Source organism: Melospiza melodia, chromosome 11 (assembly GCF_035770615.1).
Source record: "Melospiza melodia melodia isolate bMelMel2 chromosome 11, bMelMel2.pri, whole genome shotgun sequence".
Taxonomy (NCBI): domain Eukaryota; kingdom Metazoa; phylum Chordata; class Aves; order Passeriformes; family Passerellidae; genus Melospiza; species Melospiza melodia.
Genome location: NC_086204.1, coordinates 21,298,374 through 21,321,835, shown reverse-complemented (window position 1 = coordinate 21,321,835; position 23,462 = coordinate 21,298,374). Strand labels below are relative to the sequence as shown.

The 23,462-nt window shown below is 39.0% G+C and overlaps 1 protein-coding gene across 8 annotated transcripts in view; it reads right to left on the bottom strand.

Moving 5' to 3' along the window:
• Window positions 1–23,462, bottom strand: part of ST3GAL3 (ST3 beta-galactoside alpha-2,3-sialyltransferase 3) — a 172,364-nt gene that overhangs the window by 108,785 nt on the left and 40,117 nt on the right. For 4 of the 8 annotated variants that reach the window (XM_063165932.1, XM_063165931.1, XM_063165937.1 and 1 more), the window contains exons 3-5: window positions 23,068–23,115; window positions 21,159–21,314; window positions 13,953–13,995 (exon numbers count right to left, since the gene is read on the bottom strand). In XM_063165932.1, coding sequence (XP_063022002.1) covers window positions 13,953–13,995; window positions 21,159–21,314; window positions 23,068–23,115 — 247 coding nt within the window. Of the gene's footprint in view, window positions 1–13,952; window positions 13,996–21,158; window positions 21,315–23,067; window positions 23,116–23,462 lie in introns of those variants that run through there. The other 4 variants (XM_063165934.1, XM_063165935.1, XM_063165938.1 and 1 more) reach the window with 4 other exon arrangements.

Here is a 23,462-nt window from a genome sequence, read left to right as displayed (position 1 = left end):
TAAAAATCAAAAAAACTTCATTTACTTGAGATCATCTTATTTGAGGACTGATGTCTCTTCCTGTTACTCTTGCACACACAATATATGAACTGACACATTTCTCAAACAAGGAAAAGGAGTCCTTGGCAATGTGCTCTCTAGGCTGATCCTTCTCCTTGGGGTTTCTTTCTCTTTGGTTCAAAATAACCTGAGTCTTATGCCTACACAGCAGCTCTACAAAGCTTTTGTCATGATACATGAAGAATGAATAGGAGATGGAATGAGAATATGAAATGAAGGCATATAAAACATAGCGAGGTATTATGGAACAATAATGAAATATTAATATATAATTTGGCACATCACCAAATCAAAGCAGCTAATGAGACTGAGACCCCATAGCTATACCCTGTAAGATTCAGAGCATTTTAATTTAGGTAGGACTCCCTGGTTCAGATGTATCTACCATATCCAGTCACGGCTCAGTGTTGGCCAAAGGACAAGTTTGTACACTCCTGGAACAAAACTTTCAGTTCAGTTTCCCTCAGTTACTGCCACTCAGCCTGAGGAAGAGAAGTCATTTGCATTCACCTCCAGGGTAGTCAATCCCATACACCAGGGCACTGAAAATTGCATCTCCCCCTCTGCCTTCATAAGTAGAGTTGTGAGCATCATGTCACTGTGTGGAATCTCTTTGAGTGAAGACACCACCACAAAACCCTCCCCTGGGTACATGGCTGGAGATCCACATTCACCTGTATGGCTTGGGAAACACTGAACCAGAATTTTAAGAAGCTCCAATTACAGTTCTTACAAGTTTGCAAATTTGGGTTCAAAGCATTACACAGCCTGATCATTTGATATTTGCTATTTTCCAGCTGAGGAAAAAGTAAACAAATGAAAGGAATGAGTAGATAGAAGAGGAAAATCAAAATGCTTACATTGAAAGAGATGGGAACAGCATCTACTGCCCTATAGCCAGCAAAATAAATGTAAACACTTTAAATGTTACTCCAGTATGTAAGCAAATTCCTCAGGGAGGTTGTAGGGCCAAATACAAGGAAAGATGATCCAAATCCCTGTTTCTAAAATGACACGATGAATGGCTAATTCTGCTTCTCTATCAAGAGCTGTGGCTTCTCACAAAATTAATTTACAAGGATAATCAACACATAGTTCTATTTATTTATTTGGACTACAGCAGCTGAAGAAGATTAGGTTACATTAAACTGGCCCAGGAAAACAAAGTTTTGAAGACATTTCACCAAAACCCACAACCTACCTTCACATCCCTGAAGGAAGAGGTGACACAAAGCCAGTTCTGCCCTTGGGAAGTGCAGGGCAGGCAGAGGGGCAGGGACAGCTCAGAGCAGTGACACTGAAATGCCACTCACCCTCTGAAATGCCATCTTTGCACCAACACACTGAAAGGGCTTCCACCCACAAAAAAGTCATGAGGATCCTACTTCCTTACTAAATTCCATTCCTGGTCTTTGCAATAGTAGAAATTAGACCACTAGGCAGAAGAAATAATTTCAGATTAGTCTCAGCCGTGCTAAATACATAAACATCTTAAGAAATACAGCTGTAAGTGATTTTTCTATCAGAAAGGAATATCTCATTGTACCATCCCTTATAGTTCCAAGGACTAAGAACCCTGCCTGGAGCTTCTCAAGTAACAACCTTTTATCAACACCTAAAAAAGTGTTGGGATTCTTGTGGAAAAAATAATTAAAAGCTTTCAAGGTAGACAGATTTTATTTGTTTAAGTAAGTAAATAAAGAAACAAAATCCTGACACTAACAAAAAACAGATTTAAAGGATGAAGATAAGAAATGCAACCAAACTCCATGGCACATTTTGTATGTGACCTCATGCTGCATACTCCTCCAAGATTGAGTAATATCCCTGATCTCCCAATCTCCTTTGGTTTCTGTAAACTTGCCCTTAAAAAAAAAAAAAATCTGTTTTGGTTACATCTTACCTTCAAGACTAGTAGTCCAGAGAAAAAGCAGAATTGTGTTCAAATAGACACAGATGAGGACCAAAGAAAACAGTCCATTTCAGGCTTGTTTTTGTTTTTAAAGAAACATGGAAAGGAAAAAACAGCTGGCTAGAATACCAATTATTAGACTAAACAAAAAGCATGAACTCCAGAAATTTTAATTTCTCAGAAGGCAGTTGTTTTACCAAAGAAAGACAAAGAAATGAAGATGACTGCTCCCCGAGTTTTTGATTATTTACTAATCTTTGGACAAAAACCATATAACTTAATGATGAAGTAACTTGCTGACAATCAACACAATTTCCCAGTGTATATTACTAGACTTTTATCTATTCTAGTTTCCATAAGTCCAAAATTACTGGGTTTCCATCCTCAGCGATAATTATCAGCATTCTGGTTTTACAGCTAGGAGACAAGGATAACCTAATGGAGGATGACCACACTGTTTGGAGGCGGGATGTGTTAGGACTCAGTAGCCAATAAAAACTCTCTCAGCAGTCAGTTGGGATTCCTAGCTCAACTCCTTCTTCAAGAACCTTCTAAAGAATGTCTATGTTTCTCCAAAGCCAGGAACCTGTGCACCCTGATATATTAGGCTATGTATTCTCAAAGCCTGCAGAAACTAAATGCTGAGATTAGATTTAGTTTAGATAGATTAGATTTAGTTTAGTTTAGATTAGCTATTTAAATGCCTCTTAAAAACCACTGTTAGTGCAATGGCCATAATAAATGAAGCAACTACAAGCCCAATAGGAAATAAAATGCTCACCTATCACATCAACTTCAGCCAAAGAAAGGAATGATGGAAGATAAATTGCAGTGTCATAATTTTGTTGCTGTAACCCATAAATCTTCCTCACCAACATTCATCTGTTACATCTACAAATAGGCAATGCTTTCTTTGGACAGGGAACAGGGTTTTTCTACTTGTAGTGTAATGAACTCAGCAGCGTAGGTCCAGAAGAGACAAACAAGTGCTAAAGAGATTAGAATAAATAATTCAATCCAATTAGAATCCAGGAATCCTCTGCTCAAACTAACAGGAATCAGTACATCTGAAAACAAAGATACTTCCCCAAAGCCTATAGCTGTGGGGGGAAAAAAGGTCACCTAATAATTTCTGGAGCAGTACAGCCAAAATTACAGTTGTATGTCTGTGGATAATACACTTTAGTAGATTTGAGTGTCAAAATCTAGTGCTTAGCAGTTCTAAATGCCAGATGAGAACATCAGTCTCACTAAGGTTTTAATCACCAAATCTTCCTTCAGAAAAATGAAGTTCATTTCATTGTGGAATGAACCAGGCTATGGACTCAGCATTTTCCTAGGTGTAGGGCACAGCAGAATAATATGGAATATGTCCACCATGATTTATTAGTCACTATTTCCTATATCATTGAAACATCAAGCATAATTACCCTGAAGATTGTAAAACAGACAAAAGGAAACACTTTTATAACACACAGTTAATAAGCAGATTTCTCCACATCAGTATGTTACCAGACACCAGATATATAAATGGGATCAAAAGCTATTAAGAGGTTTAACAACATCCCTAACTTGGAAATTCTAAAGCTTCCTCCCCTCAGAAGCTGGAGAGCAGATCCTGGAGTAAGAATAGTGTCACAATTGTGTATTTTTCTCCTCCCCTGAACTAGAGGAGCACTTTGAGACAAGATATTGGAGCAGATGAGTCTTTGGTCTGGCCATTTTTATTTTCCAAAAGAAGTTCAACCCTTTCTGTTGCAGCAGCAGATCTATTGCACAGACAGCTGGAAGACACCAAACCTTAGGGGAATGAACTCCACTTGGAAAGATCTCTCTCAGCAACTGACAGAGATGGAAATCTAACACGAACACTTCACAACATCCTCCCTTTTCAGTTTCTTCAGTAACTTTCCAGGGCTAAGGGTGATAAAAGCTGCCCTTTAAACTCTTCTTTGGAAGGTTTGGACAGCCTGGGAAAAAATAACAACTTAACTCCTCTAAACAAAAGAAAAAGCCAACTTGATATGGCAAGGTTGCTTTCCCCCCTCTCCAGACTGGGCTGAAATTCAGAGAAAAAAAACACTGGTCAGTGAAGAAAGTGCTCTAGATGGTATGCAGAGGTGACCTCACAATTGGGGAATGTGGTTTAACAGTAGTTTTACAAAATGCTGTATATAGTCATGAGGTTTTGAATATTCCTCACCCCTCTTTCTGAAACAGTAGTCCAAAAAAGGCTGTCTCCACTGACCTATATTAGAGACAGATGTCATGAATTCAAGCAGACATCAATTAATTTAGTAAGTACCACACTGAAACCTTAAGAAGAAGAACGCTATGGGAGGAAAAATGTTTCCTCCAGAAACTTTGCTGTAAATACAGAGCACAACCCTGTCCTGGAAGAACCCTTGCAACTACTGTGACAAAAAGTGCCCCCACAAAACTAAACAAAATCCAAACTGCTTTAGGGAAAATAGAGAATAGCTGCAACCTTTAACAGTAAGAACAGCTGCAGAATCACTCAGATCAAAAAAGCCCTGCTGTTTACTCCATACATTGTTCTAGTGAATGTTCTTCTGCTAAGATAAATGCCTTTTTTTTCCTTCCTTGGCTTCAAAGAGCAGCTGTTTGTCTGAAAAGGCTGCCTAACCAACTGCCCAAACTGCCATAGGTAAGCACCATGAGTCAGAGAACTCAATAAAGTTTGTCTCAAAGAACTGTGAATAGTCCAGTTAATCAGACTGTCCTTCATCTTGTATCATCATAACTCCACTGAACACCAGCCCTAGATCAGCTGGTTATTCGTGGCTCTGAGACAGAGAGAGAGAGAGAGAAATGTTTTTTCCGAATTGTTTGGAGAACAGGCTAAAGGAGAGCCCCAAGGCTGAGCCATAGGTTTCCCTTGCTAGTAGGACAAATCCTATCCTCTCCTTGTTAATTCACCAAAATAGCAACACTTGACAAAATCATCTGAGCCAAGTTCCAAGATGTTAAAATACACCTTCGACTCCTGTACTGATCAAGGGTCTCTGACTCAAACAGTCCAGTGACACAACCATCTTTGGGAATTTCTGCCTTCAATGATATAGAAAGACTCACTGACTGAAGATTAAAGGGGACAGGAGGAAGGCACCTGACATTTTGCAGCTGTACAGGACACGACTCACAGTTTTGAGGTCTTCAAGATTAACTCTTTTAAGGAGCCAGGGAGAAGATATTTCTAAGTAGGAATTTAGAAGTCTGAAATCAACCAGAATTATTCAAACACATTCAATATGGAAATTTAAAACACTGTTTGTTGGCTTTTCAGTTTACTCTTTGATGAGTTGGAACAGATTGCATGGCAGACAAGGCAAGAACAGTACATACATGTTCTCAGTTTTCTGTCCCTCCCTTTGTAGTCCTCATTCTGATTTCTTAGAGCAAGAGTGGGACTGCAAGCTAGTGTTAGCAGTAGCATTTCTGCCTGTTTACATTTCTGCTGTGAACTGGGAAAGAATCTCATGAGCTTCTCTGTAATGTTAGAGTAAAAAGTATTTCATTAAAATTAATTCAATTGCCTGGTTTTCTCAAAAGCAAACAGAGAAAACCTCACCTCAGTCTCATAATTTATTTAAACACCCATAACCTCAAAAACATCTTACAGCAACAACTGCTATATGACTCCTTCTCCAAACATGTCACATCAGACACAGCTGCCATTAACCTTCCTGTTCCAAAGTAGCCTTGATCATGTTTTGTTTATTGCAATGGGCATCACACCCCATCACCTCTTCCACCAGTCCTAGTCATGTCTGGGGTCCTTTGGAGTACTTCTCCAGTGCAGATTTCTCAAGGATGCCAGCAGCAACATCATGCTTCCTGAAGGAAAAAGCACATCCTAAATTTATCAATCTAATCAAAACTTACCTTGTCCTTCAGTCCTTGAACAATAAAACAAAGAGGTCTTTGCTCATCACAACTTACTACCAGATTTTCAGTCTAAGACTGAGAATATGACAAGTAAAATAAAATATCTCTTGGATTATATTTAACAGGGTTCCTTCAGTCTCCTTCATTCCTCTCTTCTGCTAGACAGTTCTCAAGCACAACAATAAGGCATCTTCCATTCTCACGGCGTAATAAGATATTGTTTTCTTACCTAACAGATGTTAATCACAAGTGTTAAAAGTAGGTCTTGGTTTTACTGGCCTTCCTCAGCACACAAGAAGTCTGTATGTGTTTGTTCCACTAAACTCTTTGCTGCCTTGATGATCTACCACATACTCCAAAATTTATGTATGGCAATCTTTGCAGAATGAGGCAGACAGCAAAGCTTTGATCTCTCTGGTGACATGATAGCAATGCAGAAGACAAAATTAGAGGCAGGCTGAGTATACTATATATGTCTCTTCCCATACACTCCATTTACAAAACCTCCTCAGAGCCAGCTTATAAATCAAGGGCTGCCAACTGAGCTGTGTCTGGATACCATAGCGAGTGTGCTCTTCAGAGTAAGTGACAAGGTTCAGAGGAAGGCTTGATAAAATAGATAAAATTCACCTGTTGGAATACACTTGATTCCCACTCAATCATCTGATGAGGGTTCCCTACAACATTTCCAAGAGAACACAAAAGGGAAGCAGGTTTCCCTCTGGAGGTGGAACATCGCTGACCTTGCAGGCAGGCACAGAAGGGTTGATGCTCGGTGATCACACACACACCTTCAGGATTTTCAAGAGAGGAAGCTCTTGCATCAGTTTGAGGATAAGTTCATAACTGCTTTGATTCAATAAAGGCAGCAACACATCACCTGCTTCCACAATGTGTGCTGGTGCTTTGCTCTTTATGACCAAGATCAATAACAAAATTATGAAAGCCAGCATTTTAGCATAAATTTCTATCAAAACCAAAATCTCTTTAACTGAAGTTTTGGGAATAACCAATGCTTGGATAGTCCAATTCATTCAATTTTCTGAAGTTATTCAGGGAACAAAAAGGTCTTTCTAGGAAGATATTTTGCCTCTGAGTTTTAAAACAGATCTCTGAAGGAAGAAAATTATGTGTAGCTTTTAATGAACTCTTATCTCAAGAAAACAAAGGAACATGATTACCTCCATGCCATTTATGAGCTATTAGATATTTCCTAAACAGAGTTTTGCTACTAATTTAGCCTTCTGTGAATGCAACAACTGTAAAAACTTTTGCAGGAGCAACAGTAGCAGGACAACAAAGTAGAAACTTGTAACTAGCTGTAACCATATTCCATCCCGGAAAACAAATAAACCAATATTTAATTAGGTTGATGCTACTTGTGGTGAAGAGCTACAAGCAAAGTAGCTCGCTACAAGCAAAGTAGCTCTTGTAGTAGTACAAAGCATTCCACCTTACACATACAAAGGGGGGAAAAAAGAACTGAGATTTCCCCATTTGATGCAACTCGTCTGGCTGGTTAGAAGAACACAAAATGTACAAACTTAGTTCTAAGACAAACATATCAAGAAAGAAATCAATCTCACATACAGAAGGCACCTTCATGGGTACTCACATGAAGAACAAATCCATCTTTAAAAAGTGTTCATTTGTTAGTGTGCACAATAACTGGAACTATAGGTATTACTTCTTTTTTCTCTGTGGAAACTCATAGTAGCAAATGTGCTATTGATCTCAAAATCAAAAATGGGTTGAAAAGATTATGAGTCATTGCCTTTTGCTTTTAAAATATTTGCACTTCAACTTTCTGCCAAGGATATGGAGAATCCCTAGTGTTTGAAGATTTATTAATACTCTGTAGTAGTCCAAAAAGTCCTCTGCAATTTCTTCAGAAATTCTTTCAAAAATCTTATCCAGACATACCAATTCTAAAGCACATAAACTTAGGTATCTACTGCTTGAAATTTTATTGTTAATATTAAGGAGAGCATTTTTTCCCTCCATCCAAACTGAACAAAACTCTGCATTTACTGCACACTTCTACCTTTTCTATAAATACATTATCACTGTCTCCCCTTATACTCTCAATAAAACTATTTTTCCATGAGCATTTCTTTCTTATGAAACTGAACTTTTGGGGCAAACAGTATAAAACTGGTCTAAACAATGCCCAGCCATTCATATTTCTTGCTTTACATGCTTTTCCCACATGGTGTGATTCATAATTACTTCCAGCTTCAGGAAACTGGCCCTTCTAAAGGCACCAAACATAAGTTCTTGACTTTGTTTGCACTTAACAAATCAAGCAATGAATCAATTCTATCTAAGCTGCCAGCAATTCTGAATTCTACAATTTTTATCTTCTTCATCAACTGAGACTGTGTCTAACACAGGAATCCCAAAGTTACATAACAAAGACTCACATAAGAAATCTTTATCAGAATGACAAAGGATCAAAATTGAAACAAACTGAAATGAATTAAGAAGAGCAAAACAAAACCAGGGACGGCAGTTACATCCCACCCAAATGTGGGAGAGGTTCAATGGAGGAACAACAAACAGCCAGGTAACTGAATTGCTATAAATAGCTTGGGTTAGTTTTCTTAACTATTTCAATGCTCAAACAATTAGTACAGAATGGAAGAGATTAGGTAGAAGGAGATGAAGTAAAAATCTGAAAGGAAAGAGAAATAAATAATTGCCAGAAAAATACCAGTGTCATAAAGCATGCTAAGCCTTTAAATAATCTTTCAGAAAAAGCATCAGGAGACTCTTCATGTGATGGTCAGAATCCTTTCACTTAGCCTGTGAGACACTCAGCCTTGGACAGGGCAGGATATCATTGGGACTTCTCACTTTTCTTTTGTACCTCATTCAGGATTGCAGGAATACAAAAAGACAAATTGGAAAAAAAAAAAAAAAAACAGGGCAGAAAGAAATCCCACAGCACCAGGCATGGGGAAAGTCCAGCATTCCAACACGTTTACTGCTTATTTTTACAGTGTTTAATGGCAAAGTACCACACAAAGACACAAACAGTCTCAAAGCAGTCTCCCAGCCTAGAAAGAAAATGAGGGGAAGGGGCTCTGTTTCAGTTCTTCATTATTAAAGCTCTGAAGTAAAGAAATTTCAACAAACATAAGTAACCCAATCTGTGTGTTTCCCTAGCCCAAACTCCCTCCATTTTTATGGTCTTTTCAAAGTCTATATCAAGTTTCATTTGAGTTTGCAGGGTGAAGGTTGTTATTTCTGCCTTCCCCTCCACAAGAGACAATTTTTTTTGTCTTTTCTTTTTAACACAAAGTTGAAATCATCATGAATATTCACAAAATCTTTGTTGCACTTTCCCAATCTATTCCATAATGAAGAAACATGTAAATACACAACATTACAAAATGTCTAGCAAAACAAAAAGCCTATTGAAAAAGTATTCCTTCTTTTAGTTAAGTCCTGCCTAAAGATTCCCAAAGTACACAATATAAAATATATATCATATAGTTAATAGGGTGTACTCATACATGCTAATATTATGTTATTGTGATTAACCATAGTGATCATATAACCATTTTTCCAATTGAGAGGGGCAACAACTTTTTTTTTTCCTATTCCTTCCTTGAAAGAAAATGATAAGACCCCCTGTTTTAAGTGCAAAATGATTCCATGAAACTCACGTGTATCTCCTAACATTTGTTAAACTTTATGAGGGACTGGTTCTTCCCCAGTCAAAGTCAAGCCCTGGGAGATTTTTCCATCATTCATTAGCTGAGATCTTGACTTCCAAGGTTTTGAACTGACTATGGTGGAAGGTGAAAAGATCTACCAAGTTCCTAAGGGGAACTTTTCTCTGTTTAGAGGCATCAAACCCCCAGTGTACTGCTGAAGTCTATGAAAGTAGTTTCTGAAGGATGAGTTTGAAAGAGGGGCAGAAGCAATCACTAAGCTTCCACCCCACTGAGGAAATGACAGACCAGCACAGCAGGAAGGAAAGGTGGCCCAGAAGCACAATGCAAGGGAGAAGCCCCCAAATAACATGGGTTACAAAAAAGGAACTTTTCATATGCTCAGCACAAGTGAACCTACACTTGCAATCTGCCAAGGCAGACACAAAGCAGCCATTAAGGTGACCAAACCAAGCAGAAGAATGACGATACAACCTTCAGCTTGGCCCACCTAATAAGCATTAAATACAGTCCATAATTAACTCCACGTTCATGATCCTCCTTTGGAAATCTCATTTAATTCAATGCAAACATAGAGTCTGCTTCGGGAATGATTCAGAATTTGTAGTGAATGAGACTCTTGTTTCTAAGACCTGGCCAGTCTCAAAGAACTACTACAATATAAATATTTAATAATAACAAAAGCATGCAACTCGTTGCCAAGCACAGATGTTAGAAGTGACTGCAAATCTTGGCGTTTGGTGGCACCCAGTAATCCACTGGCTGAGTCACCAAAGTGATTGATAGTCTTAAGTTGTTCAGGAACTGTTGACCCCCCCAAGGATGAAAATCCATGAGTTCTATCATAGTTTTTGTATAAGTGTTTTTCTCTGCACAACCAGCAAATGTTATCCTTACAGGTTTTAAAAAGGTTCCTGCTGCTTGGGAAAACTCTTTAGCAGGGAGAAACAGATGCAACTGGCCTGTTTCTATACTTAGTGCATATTTTGTTTTGCTATTCTAATTCTGGTAATGATGTTATGGTTATTACAAACATAACTAAAAGATAAATTCCTCTTGCAACTGATCTTTTTCACTAACCTGGTCCTTAGGAGACTTAGGTCTTGTTTTGACTAAGGGAACAACTCATTCATAAACTGCATTGTGTATGGAAGTCCTCAGCTTTCCATTCACCCTGTGTGTCATTAACAGTCCCCACCTGGATACCATCCTGCCCTTTAAAAGCTGTTAGGCTTTCTAAAGAAGAGCTTTCCCAGGCTCAGGCACCAGAACGGAAGCATTTTCCACCTTAATATTCTTCTTCCCAACAAGATTGGTCAGAAGCTGTCATTTCCATGAAGCCTCCATACAGCATCTTTAAAAGTGGCCATTCCCTCACAGGTGAGATTGCTGTCCATGCCAGCCTCCCTAATTACAGCCAGGCATTTATCAGATCCCACAGAAAACTACTCAAGTGCTTCTGACAGAATTCCTTCCAAAGTGAACAAATCTGGTTTCATTAGCATTTCCATGAATTCAGGGAGAACAAAACCATTACATTCCTGTAACCAGAGTAGACTGTACTATATCTGAATAAAAGCCCTGGACAACTGCAGGGTAGAGGACATTCAAGTAGCAATGCACAAAAAAAACTAGAGATGCAAAGGCAAATGGACACATTACTACTTAGTTATGTCAAATGTTTTCCTTTGTATGACATCCAAAATGCAAGTCAGAGCACTTAAGGTGTAATGCAGATCTACCTTTGCAGAAAATGTTGGTCTTATGGGCCACTAGTTTCAATGACATCAACTGACACAGCCAGCAACAGGTTTTGAGCAAATGAAAGATTAAGAAAAAGAATCCAAAGAAAACTAATTGTTGCCCTAAGTGCTTCAAGTCACAAAAGATTCTCACATGCTGTCAATTAAGTGAACCCTATAAAGTTATGATTTATGGCAAGATTCCACCAGAGTGATTATATCACAACAACAGACACAATTCAATTATTTCTGCCAGTAAAGTCATCAGTGCAGAACATATTACCCCTTTCAACTCTAAGCATTTTTTTTAAACCAGAGAGTGCTTCTATGATGGTACCATCTTGACTCAATCACAGCAAGTATTTTTAACCATTAAGTCCCACTGAATTCAGTCTGTACTTAGAAATTTGGAACCACAAAATTTCTGAACAACAAAGGTGAACTTGTAGAATGGTAGCTAGTGGTAGCTCTACCCTATCAGCCATTTTTCTTCCCAAATTTATTTCCTACATTTTATGGTATTTTCTGTCTTCCATGCTATTAAAAAGGAAAAAACAAAAAGTTCAGAATATTCAGGCCAGAAGTGAAGTCTGCAGGTCATCAGCTCTATTTTCAAAGCAGGATCAGCTTTAATTTTACAGAAGAAACAAATAAACCACAACAAAAAGAAAAAAAAAATAACCAAACACCTAACAAAGCTGTAGTTAAAAAAAGTTATTTCACCTACATACAGTACTTGCTTTCTTTTTCCTTAAGCTAACTTGTAGTATTTATTTTAATCATGCTGATTTTGTTACAACTCTTTCTAGAAGTTAACTCTAGGACTTTGAAAAATAAACATGCATATTTAGAATATATATTTTTAAGTAGTCAACAAAATATTTTTTTAATCAAACCAATGGAAAGTTTATAAAGGCTAGGTTTTAAGAAAATAAATCAGTGCTCTGGAAGCCCTCTAGCAGGTAAAAACCTCACTTGGCCTCATGCTGAAAAATAAGAAAAAGCAGACTGTGCCTTGGAGTGCTGTAATCAAACAGGTAAGTCAGCAAAGAAGGGGGAAAAGAATGGAACAGAGGCCTGAGGGGAAGGAAGACTCAAGGGATTTGCTAAAAGCACAATGAAAAGGACAGTGCAAGCAGAAGGAGAAGGAAGAGGAAGACTGAAGCAGTGGTTTGGATGCAGCACAGACTGGGATGACAACTGTGTGTGGACAGTCAATGGGCGTGTTCAATAAATTGGACATTACAAAATACACAGAAATAGCCTGGAAAAAACAATCAGTCTAGTTAAAAAGCTAAAAAAATTTTCCCTCTCCAACACCCAGACATTCACTCAAAGGTTACTTTACCCACTTCACAATTTTGGATTTGTCTTTTTGCTTTGACTTCTACATGTATAAATTGAAGGTAATGTACCATGTGAATCTCATCTATGGGTACACACACTATTGTTCCTGAATCACTAGGATGTCCCAACACAGAAAATTTAACAAAGAAAATGGGTAAATATGCCACCAGCATGGGTTCCAGACAGCATGCAACTAAACTGTGTAGAACACTACATTGAATGAGAGCAGAAAGAAACCTTGAACTATTCATGCAGTCAACACTATCCTTCCTGACCACTGAACAAGATACAGAGCCTTTGGAGGAAAATTAATAAACAAATAATCAATATTCCTTCTTTCTCATATGCATTCTGCAATCTTTTTGCCATATGTTACTATAACTGAGTTTATGTACCCAGCTGCATCTGCAAGAGAAGTTCCTACCTAGAAACTTTCTCATCTCCTGCAAGCAGCAATTCCCAACACACTTAGGATGCTTTTATTCCGTTATGGAAGCTCACAGGCTGCTCATGATTATTAAACTAAATTGTTTCACTTATAGGTACAATGATATTTTCAAAACATTAAGAATGGGGTTCATATTGACATGACATGCTGCGCAGGGGATGATTCTCAAGTCATTCAAAGCCACGAGATTGGTTCTGGGCCCTTTTAAGTAAAAGGCTTTTAGCAGTGTTTTTGCTCCCAATACCAAAAAATTCCGTCAGGTTGCTGACCCCAGAAACAGGGTGGCTGCTGACCCCTAGTGTTCGGCAACCCAGGCTCAATTCGACTGATTTAAGGCAAAAAGCACGAGAAGCATCTTCATCCTTCAGCACTGCAGCGTCCCTCTGACATAGCAAGAGGTCCCCGCCTTGTGCTGAGGTTCCTTCCGCTCTATTTCATCAACAAAAATAGTAATATCCATTTTGAAAGGAACAAGTAGGAAATAAATATAAACTCCTAAGCATCCCAGGAAATTGGAGATTGCCATTTCTTCTGCTTTCACATCTGTAATTCATTTTTCATTTGGAAGGTTAAGAGAAGGCTATCTAGAGCAGACTGACAGTCGTGGCTTCAAGTGGGTATTTATAGACTCTTGATCAGTTATTAAGGAATTAATGACAGTGAACCACAACCCAAGCTGGCCTGCAAAGCCTAGTGCAAGGAAAGGAGTTGTAATTGCCAGGTTGCTGCAGGACTTGGCTGTCCCAGGAAGAAGTGCAGAATTTAGTGAGCCAGCTGCCCAGGTGACATAAAAGTTGCTTACAACATAAAGCTGTAACTAAAGAAATGAAGAAGAATCTTACTGTTCTACTTACAATTTTGAGTCCAGGTTCAGGAGAAAGCCCAGTTTGTCATATTCTGGAAAACAAAAGCAAAGGACACAATATCATAAAAGCTGCAAGAGTGTCCCCTGCAAAAGGCACCAAAACCGAACAGCAGCAAGTCCTTATAGCAGCTGTTAACAGATTATTGTTACTCCAAAATATTCCTAAATTGACATTTCTCAGTCTCCAGGAAATACCACAGCAAGAGAACACATGGGTAACCATTAATTCAGAAATCACTAGAATTAAGCAAGCTATCCAGAGTGATAAAAAGTATTACTGAAACCACTTAGGCAGTGATAAACAAAGCTTTCCTGCTTGCTGTACAAATAATCTTGACACTAAACTGTATGAAAAACATTCCTCCTAAGTTCTGATATGTAGAGCTTTGAAATTTTTCTTCATTCCTTGTCCATTCCAACCCACAACTTCATAATCAAGCAGCTCTTCTTCAAGAGAAAGGTTTTTGCCACTCACAGTGGCAAAAATGCTTAAAATTCAGGTGTTTTCAGTATAAAACTGCAAAGTCAGTTTATGCCATGAACAGGGGACAGCTACAGAAACAAAATCACTCAGAATATATGCAACTCATGTACAAAATACAGCATCCCTGAATATTTTGTGATCTTGTAAATCAACCACTGGATACAAAAATTAAAACTATTAGAATTCACATGAGATACACAAGGAAAAGGTGCAGTGCTGGGTTAAACTCAGGGGTCTCCTCACACTGAGGACCCCTGGGTCTCACAGCTATACAATAAAAAAAATACAGAGAAGTAAAAGATAACCCAATCAGAGATTAAAAGAAACAACAAGAAAAAAATTCTCACAAGCTTTTAGAAAGACCTCATTGAAAATACAAGATTACTTTTCTCATGAGACAGCCCTAGGATTTCTGGTGCAGTAGTTTACTACTGAAGGTCACAAGCTTTTCACTCTCATTTACCAGCAGAACAGCCAAGCCTAAACATGTACCTCAGACACAATGATTGCAGCAGACAGGCCAATGTAAACTATGCCATTGGTTTCAATCCCATTAAGGTTTAATTCCTGAGCCAAAGGAAGTATTCTATTTGACATCACTTAGGTAACAGAAGCTGCAGAACACGTGCACGCTTGATATTGGCACACAGTGTCTGTTCCCTGCCAGCACCCGAGTGCCACCCACCATCCCCACTCCACCTGTGCATCTCTCCCCTACTCTTCACATACTGACAGTTCTGTTTCCCCCATGTGCTGCTTTCTTCATAATTTCTTCCCAGTTTATTCCTCCCACAAGAAATTATGTCCTGTACAACCTCACCTCCTCCACCAGCAGGACTGTGCATAGGAAGGTATCCATTCCATAAAAAGAAACATGCTTTCAATTTTTATTAACCCTTCTGACTCCCAAAACTAACATCTGTACTAAGCAAAAAACCACAAAGAATTTTTTTAGTAACTCTTTTTTAAAAACCATCTATAGCCACTGACCCATCTGTCATCAGTCTTATCTCATTCAAACCAACATTGCCTTCTTCCCAACAAGAAATACAATAAGAGGAAATGCAATAAGAGATACATAACCTCATAACTACAACAACATCCTGGATTTTCTATTAACTCAGCACTTCATCAGCTTTGCAACCAAAGATATGAGCTAAACACTAAGGACAGACCTCCACTGCAATGTTTCACAAGATTTATCTTCTGTTTGTCACAACTGTTTCACCTTCCCTAGGATTTAAGTTTTCATGTTCACTGAAATTACCTTGCACTACCTTGCAACAGGCACTTCCAAAAACAAGTATTACAAAACAAAACAACATTTCTGGTTTCAAGCCAGATGCAGGGGTATGTTCTTGATTTTCACTAGGGTGTAAGTACAGTTTCAGGCTGTAACATCAAACCAGAAGCATCCATGCCCCTTCCTCTTGTTGGCAGGTGAGATGAGCAAGCTACTGCAGGCAAAGAAATGCTGCCCTCACCATGGGCCATCTCACCCTCATGGGCACTTTTAGAAGTCAGCATTACTATTAGCTTAGAAATCAATCTCTATCACATGCTGTTTCCCCAGGAAAGACACTAGGACACTCCAAAATTACAGATTCAAAGTTATCTTCCTTTTTAGTAAAATTGGAGTCTTGTTACAGACTTCCAGTGTCATTTAGCTGTATCACTACAAACACAGGGGCCAAAAGTCTGCCCACATGCTGGCTGGAAGTGGCCTGGATTCACAAAAGACAGATAAAGTCCCAAATATCTGAAGAAAGTCAAACACACAGAGCCAAGCTGCAGGAAAAGGCAATCCTTGTCTGGAGTTATGTGTCTAAATTAAAACAAGATGAAACACAGATCCACACAATCAAAGTACTACTGAATCTAAAATTCAGTTTGGTCAGGGTGTGACAATTACAGGAGAGGAACTGAACTGATCACACAGTTCACAGCTCAAGAAAGGGGCAGTCCCATTCCTACCTTTTCCTCCATTGAAAATAGAGGTGGCAATAGCCTGCCTTGGCACTCATGCCACCTCTCTGTGACCTTACAGGTTGCTTCCTCCTCCCATAACCTTAGATTAAAGCCTTACTCACCAAGTTAAGCCCTTGATATACAGAAATATTTCTCCACTTTTTCATGTAGTGGAATAAAGAAGTGCTGGAATATTAGAGAAAATAGAACAAAATAATCAGAGAGAATAAGGTAAAAACACTTCTCCACCAAAAATCAGCTTGGACCAGCTGGCCATGTTAAGTGTGGTTTGATGTTGGCCTCCACCAACATCATCAGTATGATCCTCCCCCAGCACCCAAATCATTAGGGGTCTCTGCACTGAAGGACAATGCAGAGCCACTCACAGGTACGGTCTGGAGAACTCCCTTCACATTTAAGCATGCTGGTAGGTCTGATCCAGCCCAGGCCATGTCTGACCCACCAATTTCCAGACCAAACACTTCTATGGCTCTGTGGCACAGGATCTGCTTTTAAAGCAAAAGATGAGTAAAGGTAATAAAGAACTTAGTTTGCATCCCCTGGAAGAACATCATGGAGTAATCTGAACAAGACTTCATATTATCAGCCCACAGAAGACTGAAAGGCCCATGGAGGATAAAAGTAACACTATTAGAAGAGCACAAGTCATTCTAAAGATCACAATCACCTGTGCTAAGGACCTACAGATCTCAGTTGACAATGTGGTACAGCAGTGCACAGAAGCACAGAAGTGAACAAACACAGAAAATGAAGTTTCATCATGCACCATCTTGCATCATAAGAACAAGAAGTCATCTTAGGTCAAAACCAAAATGCATTTCTACATTTCCAGGAATATCAGAACTGAATAAGGATCTAAGAACTGACAACTATTTCATAATAAAGCATGTAATTGGGATTACATGAACAGAAATAGAGCCAAGCATAACAATTTCTATAAATTATGCAAATCCTGTGCCAAATTCAATGTTGGCATTAGCATGGAAATTCCTCCAAAGAATCCAACAGAAATCCAGCTACCAGGCTGCAAGTGAGAGATGCATTGTCTCATGTCTGAAAACTCCATGCAGACCACCCAGGAAGCCATAAAGTCCAGTGTACAGTATCTAGCAAGTATTCAAGTTGCCTCTTGCATCTGCAGCCAATATAGCTATAAAGAAGGAGAAATAGAAAATTAAATTTTTTTTTAAAAAGACAGGCTATATGCAGTTCTAGCTCTGTGTTTAACTGCTAATTGCAAGTACAGGAGGGAAGGCAGAAGATTCAATTTCGCTCTTTTATTCAAAATGTTTGTGTTTGTCAAAGAAATCAGTACGATTCTCAAGAGACAGAGGTCCTATCAAGGATACTCAGACCACCCTGATATATTTCATCCTGTCCAGTGCAGTTTGGTCTCTGCAGAACTGAGGATCTATATGAGCCAAGCCCTGGTCACTATTCACATGCAAGTTCTACATCTGCAGTAAAGGCCACAAGTAAAATCATTTATTCTGCAATGAAAAAGGCCAAACACATCACATTCACCTTGGACTAAGAAAACACATATGGACAGTTATAAAAGTTCACCAATGTAAAATAATTCTGCTAGAACTCGAGAGACAAGAAAGAATTAATAAAAAAAAAGTCATGTTAAATGGATCAACTGAAAAGGACAAAAGAAAGCTTTTATTGCAAGGTTAAAAAAATAGCAGTCAGGACTACTGAGTAACAATCAAAGTACTGGATAAACAAAGACTTAATGTTACATCCTTTCCATAGGATTTTCCCTTTAACCTCTTCAGTGATGGAATTTACTGGTGAAAACATTATCTTCTATTTAAATAACCAGGGAATAAAAAGACTGCAAAGGCAAGTTCAGGAGTGGTACAGCTGAGGCCACCCGAGCTTCTCAGCCCAGCCCTGCATGGACTGCATGCAGGTCTATGCTTCAGTTTCCTCCTCACCCCCACTCATGCTTTTGCATATGCATTTATCAACCTTTTTCTGCAGGTTGCCAAGTGACATCAAGAAAAACACCAAGGAAACTGCTAAGACAAAGCCCAGTCCCTGGTGCCTTTCCCTGCTCTGTAACAATCACAGAAGGAGCAGAAGTGCTCAGCCCTTGCAGCCTAGCACCAGAAGCTTACCTCACCAGTCTACATCTGCACATCCTAATAATACTATAGCTACCTCCAATGGTAGAAAAGCAACTGACTGCTTTAAGCTGAATTTAGGAAAGACCACAATAGGAAGATGAAATATTTCCTCCTTTGATATGCATATGCCCTTTCACTTTTCCCAGGAAGTCATCTGTTTCAAGACAGATTACAGCCTTTGCTAAACATTTACTGCCATGAGTCCACTTGGCAAATGGAGTTAATGCTGCCCTACTGAGTTTCCCAACATACTCTTTATTCTATGAAATTTATCGTATTTCCTAATAAAAGTCAAGAACAATATTAACAAACCAGTAATCTATATTGGCTTTTAGTGACTTACAAGATGTGCTGATTTGATGCAGAGATGTCATATGAGAGAGAAAAATCACACTGAAATACTCTTAATTTGAGGCATTCATTAAGCCACTTCTTGACATTTGCACCTCAAATCATTCACAGCTGTATTTTCAACTGGAGGAATAGAGCATTAATAAGAAGACAGATGATGATACTGAACACACTGGCAAAGTCACATAAGGACTATGAAACTGCTTCATGACACTCACTGGCAAAGATTCAAACAGCTCCCACAGTCTACACTCAGAAAAATAAAGAATGAAGTAGAACTTCATTAATCAAAAAATGAAAAGGAAAAAGCATTTCTGCAGAAAAAAAACCACTAAACCATCAGAGAGAATACATGTATTTCCCTTTTTTCTTTCAGCCTTACAGGAATGGAGAAATATACAGCACAGTAATTTCATCTCTCCTTTCACATCATTATCACATAGTGCTAAGAAAGAAACACAATTTGGGTGAAAAACCCCAACACTCTAGATCCACATCAGCTCCAAACATTAATTTAAGTTGCTTTCCTCAAACTAAGAATGCCTAAAGTTAATTACCACTGACCTGAAAATCCAGGAAATATCAGAGTGTGCAACTGTAGACATTTGTACTATCAGAGTATCATTGAGAAATCAAATAAACAGCAAGGAATCTTCTGCAAGTCACCAATGTTTCTCTCTTATGCTAGGAATCTACCCTATAGATATGATACCTCATTCAGTTGCATTTCTATTCCTGGCCTCCATCCATACCACTGTCTATCTAAAATGTAGGCAAGCAGTCACCAAATTCACTCTGCAGCTGTATTTGGTAGGACAGACACAGGGTTATTCTCATCCTTCACACAATGGTTATCTGAGCATCTTCAGCAGCTGAATGGAACAGAGAAAGTTTCCTTCATAGTTCTCACAGCTTTTCCCAAAATGGTTTATGGACTTTGACTTAAGGAATCACTAAGAGCAGACTCCAAAAGAAGCACAGATTTAAATTCTCAGATGATTACTCCACTGTCAGTGTGAACTCAGCATTTGGAAGCATGGTCTTACATGTGGGCTGTCACAAGCACGTGAGCTGCAGCAGACAGCTACTCTAAACCAAAGTCTGGGAATCCAGAAGAGTTAATACATGCAAACAATTTGAGCAAGACCTAGATAACACTTGCTTGCTCTTAATGTTAGAACTAGCACCTTTTAAGCCTGCAAGTGAGAACATCTGCAATGAATCAGTGGTCAGTACTGCAATCAAACACATCTGACAAGAGCATAAGCCTACAGCCCAAAGGTATTCAGTATTTTCAGCAAGCTCAGTAGCATCTGGGAAACTTGCACATCCAGTGCACTCCTATCCAAGGCTTAGAGAAGAAAAATTTAGCTTGCTGTTAGACACAGGAGGTAGGAAAAGGTCTTGAACAAAAATAGCAGGGGTATAAATCTAACTTTCAAGGTCCAATGTTTGATTTGGTAGCAACAAAGTAAAACAAAGTAACTAGAGTGAAAAGAAAAAAATAAAAGAAGCACTAGCTGTCTATGGCAAGTGAATGAAATCTAGGACTCCTCAAACACCCTGTGTCCTGATTGTTTCCCCAACCTCAGAGCATGACACCCTTCTTTCTGAAATGGTTTCAGCTGAAAGTCTGGCCTAGACATAACATCAAACACTTAGCTGCTCAAGCTTTATCTTTTAAGGGAACAGACAGCCATGAAGAGAGTTACAAAAACATCTGGACTTGGGAAGGCTGGACCACAGCATGAACCTCATAGTTCAGTCTCACTCAAAACACATTTGGCTCACATACCCTCTACCCAATAATCTCCTATGAAGTTCCATAGCTTTAAAGCTCCATAGACATATGAGCTTCTGAACACTCAGTTCAGAAAGTTTATCCAGAAAAACCTAGACAGTGTCATTAATCTGAGTTGCATAAGGACAGATTTCCAGCTTTTCTGAAAACTGAGACTTGCATGTGGGACAAAGTGAAGAGGAAAGCCAAGATAAGGACAAACAGCCAATTCAAGTGTGATACAGAAGCTGCAACAAGACATTGCCCTTCACATGGCATGACTAACAGGTACTAAAAAGCACTTCTAAGGTGTTTAATATGCAAATATAAGTACCAGTTTTAAGCAGCATGAAATCTTAACAGGGAGACTATTATTCTCAGCTGGTTTTGACTAATAAAGAAAAAGGTATATGTAATTTTATGTTTCAAAGCATATAACTTTAGCTGAAACATCACCTACTGGGAATGGCTGGGCCTGGAGCTGCCATGGTTTCTGTGGGTTCTTTCTGGGATCTGTCTTTTCCTGGGTCTGCAGCAAGGTGAGATGGGATGGACAGCGGAAGCACAATAGCCACAGTTTTTCTCTCTCTCCTTCCTGTTCAACAAGGAAAGCTATCCCTCAGTTGGACAGATATCACACATCTTGACATCTTATTAAACATACCAGTTCAGAGCAAGGTGAACCTTGCAGAACAGTAAGTGCAAAGTACTAAACACAAGAGCAATAAACATACAGCTTTCTCAGGCATTTCTGAGCCTCCTTTCTCAAATATATGAGTTTTCTTCACATTTCTTCAATGAAGGAAGTCAGTCTTGCTGCAGTGAAAGGGTTTACAAAAGGTCAAATCTTACTGTCTCAATTCCTAACCAAACCAAGCTTGAGTTGTAAAATGCAAGCAGAACAAAGATCAGTGCTTTTAAATCAGACCCAGGCAGTCCAATGGCTTGCATGAGCCTGTCTCCCACCCTCCATATTAACAGAACTCCAAAAGACACAGAGCAGTTGAACTGTTTTTAATCACTAAGTTTACTTTCCTATTGGTGAAAACATTTATGGTTAACTCCACAGATACAAAATCTGTGGTTAAAATTCAAGGAAGGATATCTCAAACCTATGCAACTTCCTCTCTACTTCTGCAGGCTGAAGAGACCACCACCCAATACAGGAGACAGGCAACAACACACTTCAGTTATGACACATTAATTAGTAAGAGAGAATTAATAGAGGATTTCTTCCCCCCATATACACAACAACATATCCATTTGGCACTCTAGAGATACTCCCACATCAGATCATGCACTAAGATTAATCTATTTCCAGATACAAGTTTTAGAGGAGATATAGGGAGAGCAGAAAAAGTTTGAGGTGTTCTAAACAAAGTAAGTTACTACCACTAGTTGAGGGGTTAGTAAATCAGATGTGTGTTCAAGCTTCAATGTTAGTGTCAGGCAGCAGGCTCTCTTTCAAAGTGTGCAGGCAGAAGACAGGTGCTATGTTGGAAGGCAGCATGTTCCCCCTATCAACCTAAGAGGAAAGGCTGGCAAGCAAGATTAAAAAAATCCAAGCAAAGGTTTTGTCTTTTGTGGAAGACAATAAATATCCCCATCTTTTAAGTGTTAAGGGGTTTAAAGTTATAGGAGCAATTCTTAGTCTTTCCCTTGCACTTCATATATCCTTATATACACACTTTAAACTAAATTTCATCAAGTATCATGCTCACTGTGGCGTGTCTTGGCTGCAGCTTGCACATTATACACAGCCAAATGGAGAGTTACTGATCTAGTAAAGTGCTCCCAGCACAAAAGAATTTTTAATTTCTGGTTCAGTTTCATTGTAGGTCATGCTTAGGTTCCAAACAAAATGAGATTGGGAAGGATTTGCCCTGGGGTTCAATAATGCTGGTCAATCTCCACCCAAAAAAAAGTTTCCAGCCCTATTGGTTTAGTTACGACTCCTTCGTCTTCTCCTTCCTGGAAGCATTCCTCATGTCTTTCCCCAAATAACTCAACTGTTTGTTTAGCTGGGAAACTATCCTAGTAGCATGAAACAGTTTTTCTTCAGCTGGTAGGTGACATCATCTTAATGCCTTTCACATGAGAAGAGGAGCACAAACTGCATCATCAACACATGTCCAGGTCGTTTCCTCGCTGGGTAAGGGAAGAGTCCCGCAGGTTAATCCTTGTGTCCTACTAAGGCTCTAAAAACTCCCACTGCACTTGGAAAAGGATCTATTTACCCTTTGGCTAGATGGTTGATTCCCACAGAAGCCTGACTCAGTGTCCTGCCTCCCAACATGGCTACCATGTCCAGTTAAGTAGAAGCCTTGTCATGAGGTGGGAGAGAGAGAAGAAGGCAATGTTGTACCTGAGCCTATTGTATGTCCAACGGAGTCAAAGGAAAGAACCACTGAATCTGTAACACAAGAGTACAAGTTCATTTTCCCCTTTTTTTCAGCAGCATTTCTTGCTGTAACATTTTTTTTTGTTCTTTTGCTTAAGAATTCCTTGTGCTCCCTTCTGCCAGGAAGCAGAACAACTTCTTCACCAACCAGAAAGAAAACAGGCACCTAGCAAAGGCAGAACAACGCAGTATGCAGTAAATCACAGTGCTGTTAACCAATGAAGTAGCCACAATTCATTGAAAATAAATTAATTTTATGTCTAATAAGCTTGGTCAACTGAATCATAAATGCTTTGACTGCTGGCCCAGAGAGTTTTTTCTTATCAAATGTATTCCCAATATTTTGTCCCCACTTAGAG